The sequence below is a fragment of the Puma concolor genome, chromosome F2, assembly GCF_028749965.1.
Source record: "Puma concolor isolate L17-30 chromosome F2, mPumCon1.1.hap2, whole genome shotgun sequence".
NCBI classification, from domain to species: Eukaryota; Metazoa; Chordata; class Mammalia; order Carnivora; family Felidae; genus Puma; species Puma concolor.
This window is the reverse complement of record NC_141684.1, coordinates 40,404,381-40,427,995: the sequence shown is the minus strand read 5'-3', so window position 1 is coordinate 40,427,995 and position 23,615 is coordinate 40,404,381. Positions and strand designations below refer to the sequence as shown.

The following is a 23,615-nucleotide window of genomic DNA, read 5'->3' as shown; positions in this document are numbered from 1 at the left end:
GAATAAATGTTTCATCTATTTTTGTCTTCCCTTCTTTGCTCTTTTCCAGGGAATGCCCTTTTCTTCATTTTCAGGCTATTGGAAATCTTCTAAGGCTCACTTAAAGTTTCATCTTACAGGAAACTTCCTAGATTTCCCCCAGTCAGAATTAACTTATTATTTGGTGAAATCTTCCTTTGTACTTTCATTTCACCTTGTGACTGCCTGTGCTGTTTTTAAAGTTCTTCTTTACCTACTTTTCCCTCCCAGATTTTCTAATTTTTAAGGATAGGACTGGAACTTAGTCAAATTCATGCTGTCCCCAATGCCCAGTACAAAGTTCCACTCAGTAGGAGGGCTGTAAATTTGTTGAATGAATTTAAATCTTAAAGACTTGTTCTTTCATGAGAAGGACATTGCACAATTATAATATTCTCCATAAACAAATGGACACTCGAAAAGAAGTGCTCTGATGTTCTTTTTTCTGTCTTGCCATGAATTTGCCATTTCCTTACCACTTCAGTTCAAAACACTTGAGTTTCCAAGAACAGCTGTTTTCTCTTCTCCATAAGTGAGTTCAGGAAAAACCAGCCATTCCACTGGACCTACTTATCTTGTGTCGTGTACTCAATATAAGATTGTGTGATACGAGTAAGAAGCTAGGCTTCCTTTTGGGTGGGGCTCCAGTATTTCCTTTTTGGAGGCCAAGTCTTCTGAAATCAGAATCAATTTTCTAAAACATACCACGTTGAATTGAGCCCCAGAGATATGTTTTTCTGTTTGTAGTCTTTTCCTCTCCTTTTAATAATAGAAGACATTATAAACATTCTCACTTCACTGTCTTCCTATTCTTAACTGTTCTTGGGAGGAATCAAGTCAGAAGATACCAAGCTTGGAGTCTCTTCATCGCATTCTTCATAGAAAAAATGATCTGAGCCAACACCACAGCAGTCAGCATCTGTCGTCTCTGCAAGGAGACCACAGTGGTAATTATGCACAGGGTAGGTTGCTTAAAAAATAAATTGATCAATTTAAAAAATTAGGTGTGGAGAATAAAAGGGAACCTGAGGATTTTTACACTGTTTTTGTGATATAATCAGCTGTAGCCAAGAGAGTTGCTTTATAATGTGAATATTCTTAGCTTCAGTCACACATTTTCTTCAGAATTAACTATCATAATCCTTTTCATTACTCTAACAGAGTCTGATGACTCTTGTCCTAGAGGGAAACCTCCCCCCCCCAACTCTTCTGTTAATAGATTGGGACCTAATGTGATCATAGTACTCTAATTTATTAGTCAGATCCTGGGTAGACTAAGAAAAATAACTGATAACTTAGACAGACTTTTTATATACTTTATTTTTCCTCTTTATTCCTTTTAAAATGAAAATACTGAGCTTTTCTTTTGATCTATTTTACATTTGCTAAAGAAGATAACAGTGCAGTAAATAGGAGGAATATGACCCTTGGATTCAAATGTCAGCGTCAACACCTAGTAGTTGTGCAGATTTATTTACCTGCTTATCAGTATCCTCCCAATAACTACTCTGCAATTTCTCTGAGCATTAGTATGAACAATAGATATTCAAATATAACTATTATTATTATCGTCAATTTTTCTGACCTGCAGAAATACACATATTCCTTGGAAGTATACATTTTTGGAGAGTGATCAGGGATGAGGTATTATTATACTTTAATTTTTTTGTTTCTTTTTATTCATTCAGTATATGCATGCGTGTATGTATTTGTGCGTGTGTGTGTGTGTGTGTGTGTGTGAATTTCACATAATGTGTATCGGGTACCATTTCAAGCACTTTGATAACATTAATGAATAAAACAGACAAAAATTTCTGCCTGCTCATGGGGCTTACATGATTGTAGTAGGTGTGGCTGGAAGCTGATAAATTCTATGGAAACATTAAACAAGATAAGAGGCTAGGGAGTTGGGAGTGGGTTGCAGTTATAAATAGGGAGGTGAGGGAAGGCCTTACTGTGAATACGACACTGGTTTTTTGTTCGTAGAGGATTTCATGTACTATCTTTGAGAATGGAGAAGGAAGATGAGAGCACAGAAAAGGAGTCTGCTGATTCATAGGAGAACGTGAGAATTTCCTTTGTGTAACATGTGTCAAAACACAAACTAATATAGAAAAGCAAAGTCTTCCAGGTGGGCTAGTTTTCTTTTATTCAATTTGAGCAAAAATCTTCCTGAAATGCTTTTTTTACATACTCCACCTTTCCAAAAGATGGATACTGAATACAGTCCACCTGATCTGTGACTGCTGCCAGGGATCATCACCATGACCCTCACGCCTGTTACTGAACTGTCATGAAGCAAGGTCCTCAGGGTCAACAGAGATGCTTTCGGCTATTTGCCTACATCATGACTGAGTCGGCAGTGGTTGTCAGTTCTACATAGCAGCTACTACACAGATATGACTATTCAAATTTAAATATAAATTAATTTAAATAAATGATATTAAAAATTCAGTTTCTTAGTCACATTAGTCATATTTTAAGTGCTCATTTCCAGCATTGCAGAAAATTGCTAGCATTTGTTGTTTTACATGTTCCTGTCTCTGACATTGTTTTTTGTGGTACTAGCAGCTTCCAACTCTGTCTCTTCCTTTTGACTTGTTGTTTCTCATGGTTTATAGGTTTAAATACTAGATTTAGAATTTTGTGTGAAGTAAGGGCAACAAGGCTCTAACAGAGAACAGAAGAGCATTCTTATGTTCAGGTCCTTGAGTTTTCCATACTTAGAATGTATATTTCTATTCTGACTGCCCCAAGGCCTTTTTTGCTTGGTTACTGTTATGCAGCTGTGCTCTGGGTGGTAAGAGAATCATACTGCTGAGTTATTATGGGAGGAATGCTATCAAACTTTAAAGGTAAAATTGCACTTTTATGGAAATGCTTTAGACCCTGTCAATGGTCCCTTATTTGGAGCAGTGCTTTTCAAGGAGTGTTTATTGACCGACTGCCTACACATATGCTAAACACTGTGTTATGTCCAGGAGATGCAAGCAAAAATGAACATGGCCCCATTCCATGAGATCACAGTCGATGTGGTGGAGAGAGTCAGAAATAGGCAGGGTTTCCAATTGTCCAGTGCCCAGGTATGCCCAGGACACTCTGAAAGTCCAGAGGAGGGTGGTTCCCTCTGGGGAACCTGAAAGTCCCAGGTGGTGGGAAGGGAGATGAGACAGGAGGTCAGAGGCCAGGGAACGCTCCCTAAAGAAGAAATTCTTAAGTGGCATCCTGGAGGATGAATAGGTGTTTGTCACATGACGGAGCTGGGAGAATGAGATCAACAACACATGATGTTGTATGATATGTGATAGTATGAACAAAGAAAGACACTGAGGAGTGAACTGTCATGGTGAGAGTGGGGACTTTTAAGTTTATTAATGATGGAATTTCAAAGAAGAGGGAGCTTGTGTCTGTAGAGAGGGACAAGCTTTGGGTGGTATGTTGAAAAGATGGTTTTCAACAGAGCTGGAGGAGGGGCAGTGTGGGAGTGGTGATGTAGGCTGAGCTGACTTCTCTGCAGTTCAGTTAGTTCACTAGAGCAGCTCTGTGGAGGTGAAGTTTGAGGGAGGTGGGCTGGAGGCTGGGACACCCGTGGTGGCAGGTGGGTGGAAGAGGAGGGAGTTGTAGCAGTCCAAAAGGTCGCTAATGAGGGCCTGATGTGAGAGTGTAATGGAGTGGAGGAGAGGACCTGGGTTCAATCAGTATTTAAGCCATAATATCTGGATTCGAGGATAGATTAGACATGAGGGCTGAAGGAGAGAGGAGTCAGAGATGACTCTAGGCTTTCAGGAAAACAATTAATTTGAACTCTTCTTCCATGTTTATGGTGATAGGTTTTGACCTATAGCTTCTACTAGTGATTTGCATTGGCAACTGTGGTGTCTGGGTTGGGTTTTGGTTGTTCAGGACTCTTACCGCTCTTTCCTTTGTTGAAAGAACTTGAGGCCTAGACTGTAGTGAAGTACTACCCTCCTATGACTTTAATTCTGCAACGGCCTATGAAAATTTATAGAAATTCAGCTTCATTTCTAGTGGATCCAGTCCAGATGCCAAAATTACCCTATTGCTGGGACAGTCCTTGGGTGGACCATTGAATCTGTTATTCATTAGGAACAACTGAAAACCATCAACAAAATTCTTGTACTATGCCAACAATAACCCCAGTCAAATATTAAGGTAGCTTCCAGGTTTCAGAAAGTTATGAATCTCAAAATCTGTCTAGCTGAACTCTTACTTGTATGTTTCACATATTTATTTATCATGTGAAGGAGCTAGTGGCTTCCTTTTTATAATTGTACATTGCATTTTTTTTTAGATTATAAATTAAGTTCAGAGTTCTGAATGTTTGTGGAGACATGCTTAGAGATCTGTAGTCAGTCACTTTAAAGTAAAATCACAAATTGAGTCCAGATAGGAGAACCAGAAGCAGGAGTGGAGCCAGCCCAAAGGGTCCATTATAATGGGGCCTACGTTGAAAGCAAGAATTCTCTCATACCTGCAGTGCATTTTAAAAGGATTTTCCAAGTAACAGTTAATATTTTAATGGCATCTGTTAACCTTCCAGGAAAACCTAGTTCTCTAGTTTGCAAGATTAAGGAAGCACGCGAAATGCATGTTGATACTTCAGTTTTTACTGACATATTTCATGACTGCATGGCTAAAGCCACAGAACAGTAGGCGCCTGCCACTTTCTTTTCACAGTTTTATTTAGTCGCTGCATCTGTCCTTTGTTGCTAAATACTTTTTCCTTGTCACTCAAACTGCTCCATCAAATTGGATCTTCAGTGGTCTGGCAGTTTTTGAATGACTTCTTGGAAGCTGTGAAACCCTGTTCCCTAATCAGGAAGATCTGGGCAAGTCTTCTCTTATGAGGAAAGATGGCATGTCTCTTCTAAGTGACACAACAGGATAATAGGACAATTACACAACATCTTCAAAATTTTTCTCTGAAGACCGGTGATGTGTTTTGGTGATGAACCAGTACTGTAAATTGAGAAGCATGGGAAATTTCCATATTCTTTGAGAGTGTTTTGTATAAAGGAGGAAAGAAAACAAGCTGACTTTTTATAATTCTTGGTAGAGGTTACATTAACTATTTGTCAAAAGTTGGATTTTTGAAGATTCTTGGCTTCTAAGAACATTCTTCATGAACTGCCATTCTTTGTATGATGTCAATGAAGGTTGTTTAACAACATAACAAAATAGCTTTATAAAAAGATAAATATGTGTTTCATTAATCCCAGGGGGAGCTTCTGAAATGCATTTTCTTTATAAATAATTAGTGTCATTCTGTGAAACTCGTGACTTCTTAGGGTGGGAAGGGGGAAAAATCTATCTTTTCAAGCAGTTTGTGATTTAGTACCAGCTTGTCGAGTGAGTTGAAAAGCCTTCTGAGTCGTATCCCTTATTATTTTGAATGCCTTTTCTCTCTCTTGGGAGACTAGCTAACCTCTGCAGTCTTTCTTCCATGGCAAATGGCTCTAAAACTTTGATCTTCTCAAACCAGTTTGCCAGATGTAGCAGGTAGAGCCTGTATGACCTTTTGTGTGCCAGTTCAACAGGGCTGATTGGAAACCATAAGTTAATCCTGTATGATGTTTTTTCTAGGCATTACAGCAGAAGTTCTCGTGGTGACCTCGTTCGAGGAACTGCAGAGAAGGGCCCCAGAAGCAAGAGGGAAGATTGTTGTGTATAATCAACCTTATGTCAACTACTCGAAGACAGTGCTGTACCGAGTCCAGGGGTCAGTGGAAGCTGCCAAAGTGGGGGCTGTGGCATCCCTGATTCGATCAGTGGCTTCCTTCTCCATCTACAGGTTGGTCACGATGTTCATTTGAAACCCTTTAAAAAAACCCGAAGATTGAGAAAAACCCATGAAAGAGAAACCCGTATGAAATAAAAACAAACCATTCAAATGAAAATACTGATTTGTTTACGGAATTTTCCCTCATTCCATATTTGGTCACTTGTTTGTAATGTCTTCTTTGGCCTTTTCAGGATTCCAAGCATTGTTTGTACATTCCTTTAAAAACCTTTCCACATCCGTGATGACCCCATAACATTCCTTATATAACCAATATGTTATGTATTTTCATTGGAGGGAGAACTGAATTCACGTCTGTGTTTCATCAAAGATTCCTAGTGACTTCAGAGGAAGCTAGGCCTTTTCCCATTGTTGCTAGAGAAGTGAAATAAAAATAAAGTGGGTAACGTGATGAGAGCTGTCTGTGGTGTAGTGGAAGGAGACTAGGGAGTAGAGGATCTTGGATACAGACCTCGCTCTGCCCCCAAACAAGTATGTGGCCTTAGGAATATTCTTGAACTCTGTGGGTCTTTGCATTCTTCTCTGTTAATCAGTGATGATGAAGAATAATAAATTTACAATATTACTTTTAGAATAAATGAGATAAACTTATGAAAGATACTCGATTATCTGTAAAGGTCTATATAAGTGTTTGATGGTATTTAAGGACAACATAAGTTTTCCTTTTTCTTTGTATATCTGATCGAGGTAATTGCAAGACCGTCAGTCTTAGGGTAAAATTCAGCCTTTCAGTGGATGAAAGTTCTGAAACTTGACCTGCAGGCATTTGGCCTAGTTTAATAGTTACATATGGTCATGCCACACATTAAGGGTGAAATATTTGATGGGATAAACATGGATAAAAGAAGCACCATTTTAGTGTTTTAGCCTGGTCTCCCAAAGATAAAAAACAAAACAAAACAAAACAAAGCTTACGGAAACAATTGCAAATCGGGTTTATTTGGGTTTCAAGATCAGATCAGTATCTATTGTAAGGGAAAGCTTATTTATTCTGCACAATTTTTGTTTGGAGCTGGAGACACAGTTGCTTGATCTTAATTAGCACCCTACACCCTTGAAAATAATATAACTGATGAGACATCAGCAAATAGGAAACCAAGTCAAAAGAGAGTTGTCCAGAAGTGCAGAGAAAAGAGAAAAGGGACATTTTTCTTTAATGGGGATAAGATATCTTCCCAGGGACGAAGATGGGACATGTTAAAACTACTTGTGAAATGTTTTATGAGAGAAAAACTAGTTCCACTCATGTCATAGTGCTAAAAATAATGTGCTTTGTAGGGTGCAAAGGTTTAGTGACTAGTGAAATAATCATTGGATCCTATTCTTTTGGATGGTTAATCTTCCCAGGAGGGAAGTCCTAAAATGGCTAGCTTACTTCCCAGAATACCTCAGTCACCCCTTAGAATAACAAGGGCCTCGGCAATGTGGCCATTCACTATGATTTCACTGGTCATGAGATCTAAATTATGGAGCTATTGGGTGATTGCCAAAAATATTTATTTAAGAACTACTATTTATAAGACTAATAAACTCCAAGATGACTTAGTGTACTGCAGTATACTAGGGTTAATTGACATTTTTTTTTCTGGTGTAATGACATCTGGAAACCCAGGCTATACCCTAGGAGCCCCAGAAAAATTTTGCCCGGCATAGGACATAGAAATGTATTGTTAGCCTTTAATATTTGGGATGAACAACTTATAGTGTATATTAAAAAGATGTTTTTCTTAATATTTCTAGTTCTAGACTGATTATAATCTTTTCATTGATTTTATAGCCAACCGTATTTCAATGGACTCTTGACTTTTGTAACTCCATCTTTTTGATATTTAAAAATACATAATTACATTGCCCTTTACCTAGTACTTTAGAATCTTTCACATATGTCATGTTACTCATTATGACAACTCAGTGGGCCAAGCAGAAGGGGCATTATTATACCCATTTTACAGATAGGGAAATAAAAGTTCAGAGAATTCAGCATATTAACGTGTTTAAATATTACATCCTGAAAAATAAAAACAAAATGAAACAAACTCTTTTTCCACTAATAGCTAATTGTTTCTTAGAGCTAATTTTCCTTAAAGAGTATTTTGTATTCCTGTCTCTAATTCTTCACCTGTCATTCATTCTGCAGACCATTTTAATCTGGCTTTTGCCAATACTGAAATGGAACTTGTTAAGGTCACAAATAGCGGCCTAGTTGTCAAATATAATGGACATTTTCAGGCCATCATCTTACTTAACGACTCTGAAACATTTGTCACTGTTGAATGCTTTCTAAATACCTCTTCTGTTTGGCTTCTGTGACTTTGTTCTTATATTCTCTTTCTCTTTCTTGCTCTTACTCTTTCTCTCTTTCCCACTTACCCTCTTCCTTTTCTGTTTCCCTGACTTCTCACTCTGAACATTCTACCTGAGCAGTCCCATCGTGCTTGTGGCTTCAGCCACCATCTCTGCCTGTGACACTTTCCAAACCCACCTTTCCTTCCCATACTTTTGTCTGAGCACGGGGCCCATACATCCGACGACCTCCTGATCCTTCTTTTGGATGTTCCTTAGTTATCTCTTCAGTTTTCTTCAAAACTGAACTCACCTTTTTACCTCTTTATCCTGCATTTTCTACCTCAGGGAAGAGCATGTCATCTATTCCGCCTTCTAACTTAGATGGTTCTTGAGAACTTTTTTCCTCTTCCCTTATCCATCATTGCTGACAGTTACTATGCCTTCTAGGCTCTGCTCTTTAACAAATACATATTGAGTAGCCCCATTTCCCAACATGACTCCACATTCCAGTAGTCAGGAGTCACTGACACTTTCCCAATGCACCAGGTTTCTTCAGGATTTCATGACTTTGCATATGCCTTCTCCCCTGTAACCTTCTATCCCTTTCCTCATTGTCTCAAACTGTCCTTTAAGATTCATCTTAAATGTTTCTTTTTCTGGGGAGCCCTCCCTGGTATCTAGCTCCAGCCAGGGTGAGCCGCCTCTTTCCAGCATTTCCACATCGTTCTGTGCATACTCTATATCATAATGTCTTGGAGGTAGATGTGATCCATGCTTTGGTAGGGTACACTAACTATTGTATCAACTTCAAATCTCAGTCACTTAACACAATAGGAGTTGATTTCATACTCACATAATAGTTCTAAGAGGGTGTTTAGCAGGTGGCCTTCTGCTCCTTTCCATCAACTCTAAGATCTCAGAGCCTTCTGCAGGATCTTTTACATCCAGCTGGCAAATAAAAAGAGAGAGAGAGAAAGTCGATAATCAAACAGGAGGTTTTCCATGGCCAGGTCTGGACACGGCCTACTTCACTTCTGTTCACATTTCACTGGTCATAATAAAGTCATGAGGCTGGGAGATGTGGTGTGCCTTTATGCCCTCAGTGACAGAAACTGTCCAGTCCATCCTGATCACCTGACTCCACTGTACGTTCCAGAAAGACATGGGATATCTTTCTGTCTTTCTCTCCATGTAAATATACATATACACACACATATATGTATATAAGTATTTATATATATATACATATATATACACATACACACACACACATATATATATGTATATATATATTTACATCTCCAAATCCTCATCATCTAGTATTTTTGTTACATAATAGTCACTCAGGAACTGTTCTGTTGAGGGAATGAACTTGTTTGAGATTGTATAGTCAGTCATGGCAGGGCTTTCGTAACAAGCCAGGTGACCAGATTGCAAATGCTCTCGGACCAAACTGTATAACCTCTGTATAGTAAATACAAAACAACTTGAATTTTTGGTCACTTTGCTCTGTATTTAAGGAAAATATACAGGTGCCCAACATGCCAGATTGTATCTTTTTTTCTGCCACAACTTTCATGAACAATGGTGTTTTGAGTTGCTAGTTGAATAAAACAGCTCCCTTCTCTCTGGCAGATATTTCACCCTTAAGTTTTATGGGGGTGGTGATACTGGATTCTGTCTAGGAGTGGTGTAGAGGTCAGCAATACTAGAGAACAGAATAGAAATTGTAATTAGTTTCTGCCTGACTTCAAAATTAGAGAATCCCCTAAAATGCAGAACATGTGTTTTACCAGTTTGATTTGACATTTGTCAGGGCAGTTAACAATATTTGTTAGCCATTTTGGAAGTACAACAGTCACATGGTTACATGACATGTCCTTAAGAGACATCTGTAAAAAGTCCATTACTTGTTGCCTTCAATATCTCCAGGTTCATTGTTATTTCTCTGCATTGCCATTGTCAGTATCTTTGTGCTCAAATTTACTTTAAGGAGAAGAATTTTTTTTTTTATTGATGCTTTATAATGACTCTTGTTCACATTAAGTATCAACTGGGACTCTCATTAAATCTTGATTAGTTTTTTTGTATGTAAAATACCTTTTGCCTTTGTCATAGGAGGATATTTTAAGGCTAAGTGTAATTGTTAATTTAAGTTCTGCAGAGGAACCATTTGTCTTACGTTATTTTTCAAATTAATTATTTTCTTAGTAAATATTTATCGAGAGCTTAACAGTTGCTCTGAAATTGCCAAGCAGTAGGGTTATTAAAATGAGTTAGGCATGTTTTTTTGTTGCCCCTCAGAAATATTCTACCTGGCTAAAAGAGAAGAAGGTAAGCTTAAAATATAAATGACTAATGTAATCTATTTTATATTTAGTGCTAAATGAATGATTGGGGGAAAGGAATGAAAGAAAGAAATGAACATTTATTTGGCACCTACTTTGTATATCTTTGTGCATCTCTGAAGACTTAAATAGTTTGTTGCGATGAATTCTTTATGCAACCCAATGGAGGCAAATAATTGGTATGTCTCTTTTATTGAAAGAGAAACAGGTTTAGAATGGTTAAATAATCAAGTTACACAGGTAATGAAAGAACAAGGATTCATACTTAGAGTCTCTAGCTCTGAATTCCATGCATTTTGAATTATACCAAGCAACTCGAAGAGCTAATGCTTTGGAGTCTAAAAGAGGTAGCAGAAGTCTGATTAGGGCTACTTCATTGAGGATGTGTATTTGGGGTATACTCAACGACAAAGTTGAACTTAAATAAGAAAGGGAAGTGGAAAGACATTCTATACATGATCAAGGCAAGGAGGTGGGAATGCTTGATGAACTTGGGTAATACACAAGTAAACCAGTATGGCTGGAGCCAGAGGTTTCATTGGAGGTTAGAGAAACGTGATTAGGGGGTGAGTGGAAGAGACCCGGTTATGAAGAATCCAGAATACCAGATTGGGGAGTTTTAAGTTTTATGTAGAGGAAATGGAGAATCATTGAATGTGATCAAGTTGGGGGGTGATGTTTTAGAGCAATATTTCTCTAAAGATAGTCTCTGGAACACCTCAGTCTCACCTGGGAGCTTGTTGATATGAAATTATCAGGCCCCACCTGAGACCCCTTAAATTAAAAATGCTTAGGGGTGGGGCTTATGGCTTAACTAGCTCTCCAGGTGATTCTGATGCATGTTAAAATTTGGGAGCTGCTGTTTCAGAATGGTGACTACATGGCCTGCTATGAAAAGGAAAGAGAGGTTAGTGCTCTAATAATGCAGATGTGAAATAATGAGGGCAGAGATGATGGCAGTGGGAATGGACAGCAAGAGACAGCAAGGAGGGATAGTATGAAAAAATGATCAGTACTTGGTTGTATTTGAAGGTGGGGTGCAGGAGGAAGGGTCAAAGTTTACGGTAAGGCAAGGACTAAAAGTCATGGGATGAATCTGTGTTCAGTTCAGCACAGTATTTGAAAGTCATGAAATTTAAATAAAAAATAGGAGTTTGTGTTTTTTAGGGAAAAACCGAATCTGGCAACATCTAGTGTCTCCCATAAGGCAGACCAGCTGAGTGGATAAGCCACCAAGTCCTTTTAGTTAATGGGATGTACCCTCTTCAGTCTTTCATAGCTCCCCAGTTTCCCTACACCCAGCCTGGCGACTGGAGGAGGAGAGGGAGAGGGAGGAGAGGAGAGGGAACTGATTGGAGGCAACATGAGCAGCTTGGGTTTTAGACATTATGAGTTTGAGGCAACTGTGAGAAGTTGCGTTAACCTGGTTTTCATATTTTGTGAAAAAAAAACAGGTAAGCATTTCCATTTCTCAATTATCTTCTTTTTGGATCACCCAAGGCAATTTAAAATTCTAGGCTGGCTTCCTTGCAATGCAGTACACCTGGGGACTCCCGCCTCCTGCCTTCTCTACATGCGAGCTCAAGAATGCAAAATGAGTTTCATATTAGCCCGAGTAAAATACAATTCAGAAAGTAACTCTACTGAGGCCAAACTGTCTGTTGTACTCCCATTGCCAAATACACATTTTTTTTTCCTCGTTATTTTCTCCATTGCCCCAGATAATTGAACACAGACTATAAGTTTTAATCGGCTAAGGAAGCAAAAGGCTTTCCCTCCACTCTCCTGTGAAAATGGCATCACTACACTGGGTGAGAATTCATGGAGGCGGCGATGGCTTGTTGATCGAACTTGCTTTGTGAATTCTCTTGGTTTATGTTTTATATCACTTGGCCTTTGCGTGCCATATTGATAAGAAAAGTGAAGAGGAGGAGGAATAGCAGCAATCCAGTTTGAAGATGACTGAGATCTGATTGAATATTCAGCTGGAGAGAGAGATGAGTGAATCCAGGTGATGTGTTTGGAGCATCAGAGAGGGAGAGTGTTATACCATCTGGTGAGAGAGCTGCGAAAAAGTCTATAAATCACTCCTTATAATGATACTTAATTAATACAGAGTCGATAAATGACATAATTTGAAGCTCCAGTTGGGCTACATCGTAGAGTTAAATAGCTGCAGAGAGGCCTCTGATTAAAGCCATTACAATTTATAAAACATTCTTCATCTTAAAGCATCTTGATGAGATTTAACATGAACATTTTTGTAATCAGAGGGCCAGCTTAAAACATTCAGAGCAGAGGTGAAATGTCTTAAGAGGTCTGTTTTGGATGATTTTTGAAAGCCAGTTATTCCCAGGGAGTAAAAAAGCTTGTCCCCCACCCCCACCACCCATTGCTTTTTTAATGGGAGAAAATTAATGCTGCTACTTCACACTTAGACCATCTTGGATTTTTGATGTCCTGGTGGTTTGGTTCTTTGGCGTGACCTTAGCATAATTAGCTATCAAGCTTGATTTAAATTGTTGTGAAATATCATTGCAATTTCAGGGGGCATATGTGCCTGCTGGTGATTACAAAATAAGGAGGATACCACCGTGACTCAAATCGGTGCAACTGGGCCAGCCTCCATTAGTAGGTTCTTTTCCTGCCTTACATTGTTTTTGCTTAATTCACTCTGAGGCTCATGACAGATGCACAGTAATCAAGCAGAATGCCAATTCTCATCATTTATGCAGGTGGAGGGCCACTGTGCTCCCGAGGGGGGAAACCAGAGAAGACCCACACTGAACACAACATTTTTTTTCCTTCTCATCATCCTTTTCTTTTCCCTCTCTCTGCTTTTGAAAGGCTTTCTGCCTTTTCAGAAGGCCTTTGTTAGAAATTCCAAAATGTTCTTTAATCACCGAAATCTTATTATTGCTTCAGGTAGTGTGACGGGCATACTACCTCATAATGGATAGAATCAGGCAGTGACTCTGGAGCCCCACTTCTGGAGTCGTGGTGCCTGGGTCTTTGTTCAGCCACTTGCCACATGTGTGACCTTGGCAAACTGTGTATAAACTCTGTGCCTCAGTTTCATCCGTCAAGTGGGGGAATTCATTATACCTTCTTCCTGGTGTTTTGTGAGCTTTTAAATGAGATATTAGTATTGCCTGACACCTAGTACATGTAAAGTGCTATTGTTATAGAGTCTTGTTAAATGATGACTGGATGTACTTATTGACTAAAGGAGGAAGGAAAGGAGGGAAGTGTGGAGCGACAGAGGGAAGGAGGAAGAAAAGAGAAGAAGGAAGAAAGAAAGGAGGGTGGAGAAAAAAAGAATGTAGTTGATCCCATATCACTGTTGTCACTGCAGCGCTCTGCAACCCTAACACCAGATTGTCACTTGGATCTCCACCTGTTTAGTTTGTCCAAACTCTGTCTTATGTGTTTGCTAGTCTGCTTCTCTCTCTGAATTGGAAGTTCTCCTGGGGATGTACTGTGTGTCTTATTCATGTCAGCGTCCCCGGAGCCAGGCTCAATGCCTGGCACACAGTAGTGCTCGAATGAATGAATGAAGAGTTAGAGGCAGCCTAGCCTATCTGGTTCGCTAACACGTAAATTCAAGGTGTCACCATTTCACATTGATAGAAGTTGAATAATACTATAGGTGAGGTGACTAACCTTTTGAATTGCTACTTATCAAAAATAGAATCTCTGGCGTCTGAGAGGAGACTATATAGTTATGTAAATTTTGGTAAAGTATTGCAAACTGCATATTACTATGGTGCTTTGTGAGGCTGCTATAATTAATGGTCTGTTTGCATTCCTGGTACTGACTGTCATCTTTCATCTGCTCATAACCTTGATATAAAAATTTGTTCTCGGCTGCTATTTTGCATTCATAATTTTAAAATGTATATAAATGTTCACCTTCTATCTTCCAGCTTTCTCATTATTGAAAGCACAAGCTTAAGAATCATACCACCGTGGCATGTTTTTCTGAATCTCTAGTGGTAAAAAGAAGTGAATGCATTTGGAATTCAGGTTTCAGGATTATGACAATGTTGTTTGCTTATGCAGTGCCCTTTGAAAAATGTCTAGTGTAGCATATGAACCAAAAGAATCCCGAGTAGCCTCAAGTCAGTCTTTTACTATTGCAGGTGCCTTTGTTCTCTTCTTCTCTCATGAAAGCTAAAGTCAACTCTTAAAATCCTCTTGCTTCCATTGGCTTCTTTAGCTTTCTGGAGAAAGTGCCAACCAGAAGGGTCTACTAGGGAAATTTTGAAGGCTAACAAATATAACAATATATAGACTGGGATTTGGAGTCTGACAGACCTGGATTCAAATGCAGATTCTGCCACTTAGAGATGGTGTCACCCCCCAGCCTTATGTTTACTACTTAACCACGCTGAGCCTGTTTCCTCATCTGTAACATGGGGAGAATACTGTTTACCTCTAGCGTTGTTGACAGAATGAAATGAGATTGAGCACTAGACATGGAACCTGACACATGGGAAGCAATCAGTGAATTATAACTGACATATTATTTTGATCATGGTCACTGTCGTCATTAACATCATTAGGTCATGACAGGACTGAGCAGGTAGCTTGATCTGAACTGACTTATCTTAAAAAGCAACAGTTCAGAACTCTCCACATTGTGGGCTCCAGAGACCTTGGTTCTGATTATCTTCTGATTTCAGGAACTACTCTTGTAGTCTCCTTCAGTCTTTGGCTTAAAACTCTGCTGTTTGTCTTTTCTCTCTTCTCTGGCCTCACACTGAATACTCGATACTGTTCTTTGTGTGTAAGTGTTAAAGATGTGGTAACTCAGACCAGTGATCAGTGACCAGCTAATGGAGATGTAGTAAGTTTCTATTTTAAATGCTTTCCAGGCTATTTTCCACCTCAGGGTCTTTGCACTCATTGACCCCTTTGTCTAGGGAATTCTGTTTCCCCAGCTTTTTATATGGTTGACTCTCTTTCAACCTTCAGATCTCAACTGAGAGTTTTGTTTTGTTTCCTGAAAGGGCTTTACTGACTGTCCCAAGTAGAGTAGCATTTTCCCTCAAATTCTCTTACCTAGTACCTCTTCTGTATGCTCAGAATCTTGATAACATTTGGTGACTTTCATATAACTACCTATTACTTGTGTATCTCTCCATGAGAATATAAACTCCATGAGGACTAGACTATATCCTTCTTCTCTTTTTTAATATAATTTATTATATTTTATATATAATATAATTTATTATATATAATTTATTATATATATTTATTATTATAAATTGGTTTCCATAAAACACCCAGTGCTCATCCCAACAAGTGCTCTCCTCAGTGCCCATCACCCACTTTCCCCTCTCCACCACCCCCCATCAACCCTCAGTTTGTTCTCAGTATTTAAGAGTCTCTTATCATTTGCCTGCCTCCCTGCCTCTCTGTAACTCTTTTTTCCCCCCTTCTCCTCCCCCATGGTCTTCTTGAGAAATAGACTATATCCTTCTTCTGCACCATTGTATTTTCAGTACGCAGGATATTGCCTGGCACATGGCAGGTACTCACAAGATATTCGTAGAGTGAGTAGCTATTTAAAAAAATCATCCAAGATCAAAAAATAGAGAACAAACCAGAATCAGATACACTGAATCATGTCTGTTTTCTGAAGCCACATTCTAAAGTATCACATACTTTTTTTCCCAACTTTTTATTTTTTTGGAAAAATATCAGTTTATGGTAAAAATTGAAAGAATATTAAATGACTCATAAGCTCTTTATAAGAAATTGCCTAACTTTTTCCAGAGAGGTGGTACCATTTTACATTCCCACCAGCCCTGTGTAAAATTTCAGCCTGCTCCACATTCTCACCAAAATTTGGTGTTGTCAGTCTGTTTAATTTTAGCCATTCTGGTGGGCGTGCATTGGTAGCTCATTGAAATGTTGATTTTCATTTCCCTTATGACTAATGATGTTGAGCACTCTTTCACGTGATGATTGGTCATTTCTGAATCCTCCTTTGTGAAGAGTTTGTTCAAGTCTTTTACCCCTTTTATAACTGGATTGTTTTTGAATTGTTGACTAGTAGGACTTTTTCACTTATTCTAGATACAGGTGTATTGCCAGATATATGTTTTGCAAATATTTTCTCCCAGTTGATGTCTTGCCTATTCTTTGTTTTTATTGTTGTTGTTTTTGTTTTGCTTTGTTCTTTGGCTTAACAGTGTCTTTTGATGAGGAAAAGTTTTGAAATTAATGAATTCTAATGTATCCATTTTTATTTGCATTCTGTGTTCACTCACATACCCTTCTTCAACATTCATTATTTAATATTTTGCCACATTTGCTCTCTTTCTCCTTTTCTGAATCACTTGAAAGTGACGTGTGTACAGTCATGAAGACACCTTACCCAGAAATACATTAGCATGTATTTCATACGAACAAGAACCTTCTCTTATAATGCAGCAGCAGCATTATCATACCTGTGAAATCTCCATTGTTACACAATGCATGTTGGCCCATTGTTCCTCACTCTCAATAATGTCCCTGCTTTCCCGCCCCCCTCCCCACCCCAGAATCCGATCAAGGACATCCTTTACATTTAGTTGTCATGTATCTTTAGTCTCCTTTAATCTGGAACTCTTGCCTAGCCTTCATAATATTTTATTACACTGGCATTTTTGAAGAATACAGGCAGCTGTTTTGCACAATGTCCCTAGTTTGGGATTGTTATTTCCTCATTATTAGATTCAGATTAAATATTTTTGGCAACAATTCTCTATGGATAATGTTGCATCCCTTGTATTGCATTGCATAAGGAAGCAAATAATGTCAGTTTTCTTTATTAGTGAGGCTAAGTTGATCACTTGTCTAAGGCAGTATCTCTGGATTTCTTCACTGGAAAGGTACTTTTCACATCTGTAGAGGGAATACCTTGTAATCATGGTGAGTTGATTTGAGACTTTGTGAATCTTAAGTTCCTAATAAAATTTCACCCAATGAAAATTTAGCATATGTTTTTGTTAAAATTTTTTAAAGTTTATTTATTTATTTTGAGAGAGATAGAGTGAGCAGGGGAGGGGCAGAGAGAGAGGGAGAGAGAGAGGATCCCAAGCAGGTTCTACACCGTCAGCACAGAGTCCAATGCAGGGCTTGAATTCACAAACTGTGAGATCCTGACCTGAGCTGAAACCAAGAGTTGGACACTTAACGGAAGGAGCCACCCAGGCGTCCCTGGCATATGTTAATGATTCTTGCCTGAATCAGTCATTACACTGCTGGTTGCAAATGTTTTCCTAATTCAGTTATTCCTCTCACATTTATTAACTGGCCTGCTTTTGTAAAGAGGAGCCTCCACCTTTTTCCCCTTCTCATTGTTTCTGAGTATCACTCCATGGATTTTTAAAAGTGTATGCATTAAAATTCATTACAGTCATTATTCTTTTTGACAAGCATCAAAAATTTCAAAGTGCTTAATAAATGTCAAAGTTAATATTTTACAATAAGCTTGAATATTTGAAGCATTGGAAGGAATTCACTTTTTTATATCCAAAGGAACCCAAACTATCTCAGATAAGTCAACTGATTAGCGGGGTGTAATCAATACCATTTCCTCTGAACTTTCTCATTAACAGCATGAGCTTTGGAGTAAGAACTCCTGAAGTTATTTTTAGAGTTTACCATTACCAGTATATACCATATGCAAATGAAGATCCTTCACCCCATACATAATTGCTGTTAATTGTTAAAATAAATGAGCAAAAATCTTAGATCCAGCGACTGCTCCTGATTTTCTCTAGATTTTTTTTTTCTCCTTTTTTTTGCCATGCAGAGCTGATGTTGAGGAGTGTGTTTTCAAAGAACCCTTTCCAGGAGAAATAAGTGTCCCAGTGTGGGTTTGCAGAAGCCTACAAGGATGCTTCTTTGAGGGGAGTTTACCTAATTTCTGTGGTGGAGAACAGAAAGCTGTAAATTATGCACCCACTCCAACCCCCCCACGTCATCAGTGGTTGGGAAAGGGTAGCCAGCCTTGGCCAGCAGGTCAACGGTAATAGTTTAAAAGCTGAATGAATGTCTGTTGCTGCACTGGTTGACTGCTCCATAAATTACATATTTAACATTTAGGAGAATTTAATTTTTAACATTTCCAATTTCATTCATTCAATAAGCATTTTTTTAATGTTTGTTTATTTTTGAGAGAGAGAGCACTCATGCACGCAAGCCCGCGAGCCAGGGAGGGGCAGAGAGAGAAGGGGACAGAGGATGGGAAGCAGGCTCTCAGGCAGGTTCCAGCTCACCAACCTTGAGATCAAGACCTGAACCAAAGTTGGACACTTAAATGACTGAGCCACCCAGGCACCCCACAATATGCATTTATTAAGCATCTTTTGTATACCAGGCCAGGGGAGGACCTAAGTTTTGTAGGACTAGGCTCTCATGTAATTTTGGGGCCTCTTTAAGAATAAAAATACAAAGTTGCAAATAAAAATTTAGATATAAATCAACATTTACTTAGAATAACAAAGAAATTATAACAAATTACAAATTTAAGAAAGCTGCCAAATACTACAAACATTACAAAATTCAGTAAAATATAATGTTTTTATTAAATACCTATCAAACTTCCATATTTTTCCTATGTTTTTTGCTTGCCTACTCTTTGATTGCTTTTTATGTGACAATGCTTTTGTGTTATGTTTTGCAAAGAGAGAATAAAAAAGAGAATTCAGTCTTTCCTCTAGCATGGTTGATAGAAATGTAGTTTTTATTATTGATAGTTTGGTAAAATTTATTTCAGGTTTACAGCTTTTTATTGGTAATATATACATTTTTAGGATTGTTGTCAAATTTTGGAAAGCTGCTATTAAGTTTCTTCCATGTACGAGCATTACGATTTCAGGACATTTTACCTTTTCTTGTATAGTGACAATGAGTTGACAACATTTGAGCGAGTTTGTTGTCTATTTCCTCTTTAGTGACATAACTTTTTGTTATCTTTACATTTGTCAGTATTTTGTGTCAAATCAATAAGAAATTTCAGTCTTTTTTGAAGGTGATTTACTCTTCACTATTTGTATTCCTAAATAATCTAAGAGGCTATTTGTCATGAATGCTCGAAGTACATCTCTTTCTCTCAATAAATCATGGTTTTTGTATGTTTTTTGTCTGGTATTGACAGACTTGGTTAGGACAAATATGTTATATATCCTAACATGAGATCCAGTAGGTTGACACACATAAATCATGTGACCTCATACATAACTGCACTCACTGTAGTACAACTATAGGTTGTCCCCCCTACAAACACAGAAATTCTGCTAAATTCCATTTTACCTGACTTCCTTAAAAAGGAAAAATAAAATATAAAATTAGAAGTTGTGTTCCTATTGGGCTTGCTACTGTCAGCACAGAGCCTGCTTTGGGTCCTCCGTCACTGTCTCCCGCTCTGCCCCTACCCTGCTCACGCTCACTCTCTCAAAAACAAATAAAACATTAAAAAAAAAAAAAAAAGAAATTGTGTTCATAATATGCTCTGAATTACTGACTCTCTTCTTGACAGGAGAGTACTTCCATTTTAAGTAAGCATAGACGAGAATTGACTCATTCATTTGCAGTTGGAAGAATTTTTCTGGCAACTAGCATCTGGATCTCTACCACTCTCTCCCTACTTTCATTGCCAGGTGTTGCAGGATACATTCTTAGCACAAGATGGCCTCTGGCCCTGCCCCTTTGTATTATGACACCCGTAGTCCCAGGAGCCATTTCAGGATGGAAATGAAACTGTGAATTGTGTAAATACGTCCCCATAAACTCAAACTAATACAACCCCAAATCAACTTCCTCTTGGCTGGATCCTCAGAATGCCTGTGTTCATCCCAGTGTTGTCCCTGTGATGGGAGGTGTGACATAAAGGAAGTCAGAGTGGATTACAAGGGTTGACACCTGTCAAGTGCATAGACCAGTGCTGAGCTCCTAGTCAGGTGTCCGCATATGAAGCTAACACCATCCTCTCCCTCCCCTGCCTCCTCCTCTTCTTCCTCCTCCTCGCTGCTATACATATTTTAGTGGACTTTTCAGTTTTTAGTGGTTTTGGAATTCTTATAAGCAGCTTCTTCCTATTTCTACTTCCTTTTCCTTTTAGAATCCAGATTTCAAAAATGTTAGAGCTGGATGAGCCCTTAGAGAACATCTGCTCCCCTCCTTCATTTTACAGGTGAGGAATTTGGGGCTGAGGTCACTTAACTAGTTAATGGCAAAATAAGGACACTTGTCTTTTATTATTATTTTTTTTAAGTTTATTTATTTTTGCCTGGGGGGCTCAGCATCCAACTTTGGCTCGGGTCATGAGCCCATGGCTTGTGAGTTTGAGCCCTATGTCGGGCTCTGTGCTGACAGCTCAGACCCAGGAGCCTGCTTTGGATTCTGTGTCTTCCTCTCTCTCTCTGCCCTCCCCTGCTCTCACTCTGTCTCTGTCTCTCTCTCAAAAATAAATAAAACATTAAAAAATTAAAAAAAAATTTTTTTAACGTTTATTCATTTTTGAGAGACAGAGTGTGTGAGTAGGGGAGGGGCAGGGAGAGACACACACACAGAATCGGAAGCAGGCTCCAGGCTCTGAGCTGTCAGCACAGAGCCTGATGCGGGGCTTGGACTCACAGAGTGTGAGATCATGACCTGAGCTGAAGTCAGATCCTTAACTGACTGCGCCACCCAGACACCCCTAAAAAAATTTTTTTTAGTTTACTTATTTTTGCAAGAGAGAGAGAACAGGAGCAGAGGAAGGGCAGAGAGAAAGGAAGAGAAAGAATCTCAAGCAGGCTCCACATTGTCAGCATGGAGCCCAACACAGGGCTCGAACCCAGAAACTGTGAGATCATGACCTGAGCTGAAATTGAATTGGATGCTTAACCTACTGAACCACCCAGAAACTCCAGGACACATGTCTTTAGCTCCTGATACCATGTTTCCTTTCTTTCAAGTCTCCTAGGCAGATCTCTGTCAGAGTACCCCCAGCCTCCGGGGATTACCAGTATATCGATTTAGGCATGCATTGATTTTTAATCTCTGTGGGGTTCCTCCTCCCACACACCCCAATTGATATTTTTAAGAGTCAGGATACCCAATGTGCTTCTAAAATGCTACATGATAGTGTTGCTTTGCCCATTTTGATAGGACTTTTAGCAAAGGGAACCGTATCATGAACACTCTCACAGGAAATGAAAACTCACCTTGTGAAGAGGAAAGCTTTCCATGGGCCTTGTGTTTTCCTTTCCTCAGCAGGGGAGAGCCTATTTGTCAGCTGCCTGGCCTTCTTCTGGTGCTTGGTTTTTAATCTCCAGGGAGGCAAGGCCGACAAAATGTCATCCCTTCTCCTGCTAAGGAAAGAAGCTGTGAAATAGATCTTCACTGCTTACATGCTTCACGTTGCCTAGCACCAGCTGTATCCATAACACCATGGTGTATTTAAAATACTTCTCCATTGGAATATTTTCTTAAAGGGATTCTGATGCTCAGAAATACCCCAATGAGGCATTGTGATATTATACTGATTTTTATCTTAATTGGAATAATTTCCCTGAGGAAGCTTAAGTTTATGGACATATGCCTATATATTGCTCATTACTGATCTGGATTTTCTGCTATAAATTCTAGGGATCTCTTATTAGGAGAGAGGAAGAGAAAAGAGCTAATGTATATCCAACAGCTTTTATGTATGTGCGCTATTTATCATCTTAATTGAAACTTAACAAGAGCCTTGGGAGGCAGGAGATTTAGACACATTTTACATTTGAGTGACTTGATTAAGACTGTACCATAGGACATTTTGAGAAAGGTTTTTTGTTTTTTGGTTTTTGTTTTTTGATTCTCCGTTTTCCAATTTAAGAACTAACAGTCCTGATATAATTGAACTAGAAATAAAGAAAAAAATACATAGCTAAGGATTTCATAAGATCATGTTACTAAAGGTTGCAAAAGAGAACAGTGTGTTCCTTGAGACCAGGCTGAGAGACTAAAAGGCAGAGAACTACCAACCAATATCCGAACACTGACAGTAATGGCGTCAGCAAGGCCTCCACAGGCTTGGACCGTCTGCTTTGGAAGTGGGATTTTGAAAGACATCTTGGTTGTATTTCTGTGAGGCACATTTGTTTCCTATGCTTCCCTCTTGTCTCCTTCCTCCTTCTCTTTATTCAGTACCTTCTTGTGCAAATAACAGTTTCTAAATTAGATTCCCTGTTACCTTACAACTTGAAAGGCAAAGGCACAGACAGTATCCTCCTGGCAACTATTTATGATATCTTTCCCTTCCAGAGATTTGCCCTGTGGCAGCTTCAATCCATTATCATCACTTCTTTTGCCCATTTTGGCAGTTCCCCAAGACCTAGCAAGGGAAAAACAGATCTGCAGATATGCAAACCTCAAAATCAAGACTTAGTTAATGAAATCACTCCTCCACTTGCCCTTGCCTGTTACTGAATCCTGCTCCAGATGGGATGGAAAAAGAGCATTGGTCATGCTGTCAAAAGCAGATCAGATTTCTCCACTGCTATTTCTTCCTTTCTTAACTAAAAACAAAACAAAGCATGACACAAAAGGAACAGACCAAAAAAAAAAAAAAAAAAAAAGACACAAGGTGAGAGCGAAGGTAGTTTGTACTGTTTTCGTATTTCATGTATTCAATCACATTTCTCTTAGCAAATATGACTGGAAATGGCCCTTTTTCCTTCTTTTCCCACCTTCTGGCATTAGATTGATGGGTGAAGATAAAAATACACTAGCCCTCCAAGAAGAGCTCCCACCTCCTTGCCCTCTTCCTTGCTCCTGCTCACCTCTCTCTCTCTTTGTCTACCTCACTCTCTCCTTGAGTTCAGGGCTTAGAGAAATCTTTCACTCTTCTTTTGACAGGTGTCAGATAGACAGTATGAGCTCATTTAAGCTGAACTGTCTGGGGGAAACGAAATTTGTTCAGGAGAACAGCAATTTGGATGACAAGTGCCAGGACGCACCAGATGGCATGACTGGAGAAACTCTGATCAGGCTCCCAGCTCACGTTCCAGGTGGCCTTTCTGTCTCTCTCTCTTTCACCCCCCCCATTCCTATTCTTACGTGTTCATGGTTGACCCAAACAGAAACCTTGAAATACAAATGAAGTTCTTCTAAGTTCC

The 23,615-nt window shown here is 39.0% G+C and overlaps 1 protein-coding gene and 1 long non-coding RNA gene across 6 annotated transcripts in view; one reads left to right on the top strand and one right to left on the bottom strand.

Moving 5' to 3' along the window:
• The window catches only part of CPQ (carboxypeptidase Q), a 517,628-nt gene that overhangs the window by 152,050 nt on the left and 341,963 nt on the right, over positions 1-23,615 (top strand). For all 5 annotated transcript variants that reach the window (XM_086695254.1, XM_086695255.1, XM_086695252.1 and 2 more), the window contains exon 3: positions 5,623-5,830. In XM_086695254.1, coding sequence (XP_086551380.1) covers positions 5,623-5,830 — 208 coding nt within the window. The remainder of the gene's footprint in view (positions 1-5,622; positions 5,831-23,615) is intronic.
• On the bottom strand, positions 5,746-21,806 carry LOC147571975 (uncharacterized). The gene is made up of 3 exons (XR_015246671.1): positions 21,678-21,806; positions 8,979-9,073; positions 5,746-5,856 (listed from the first exon to the last, which is right to left on the bottom strand). It is a non-coding gene; the product is annotated as an uncharacterized LOC147571975 (long non-coding RNA).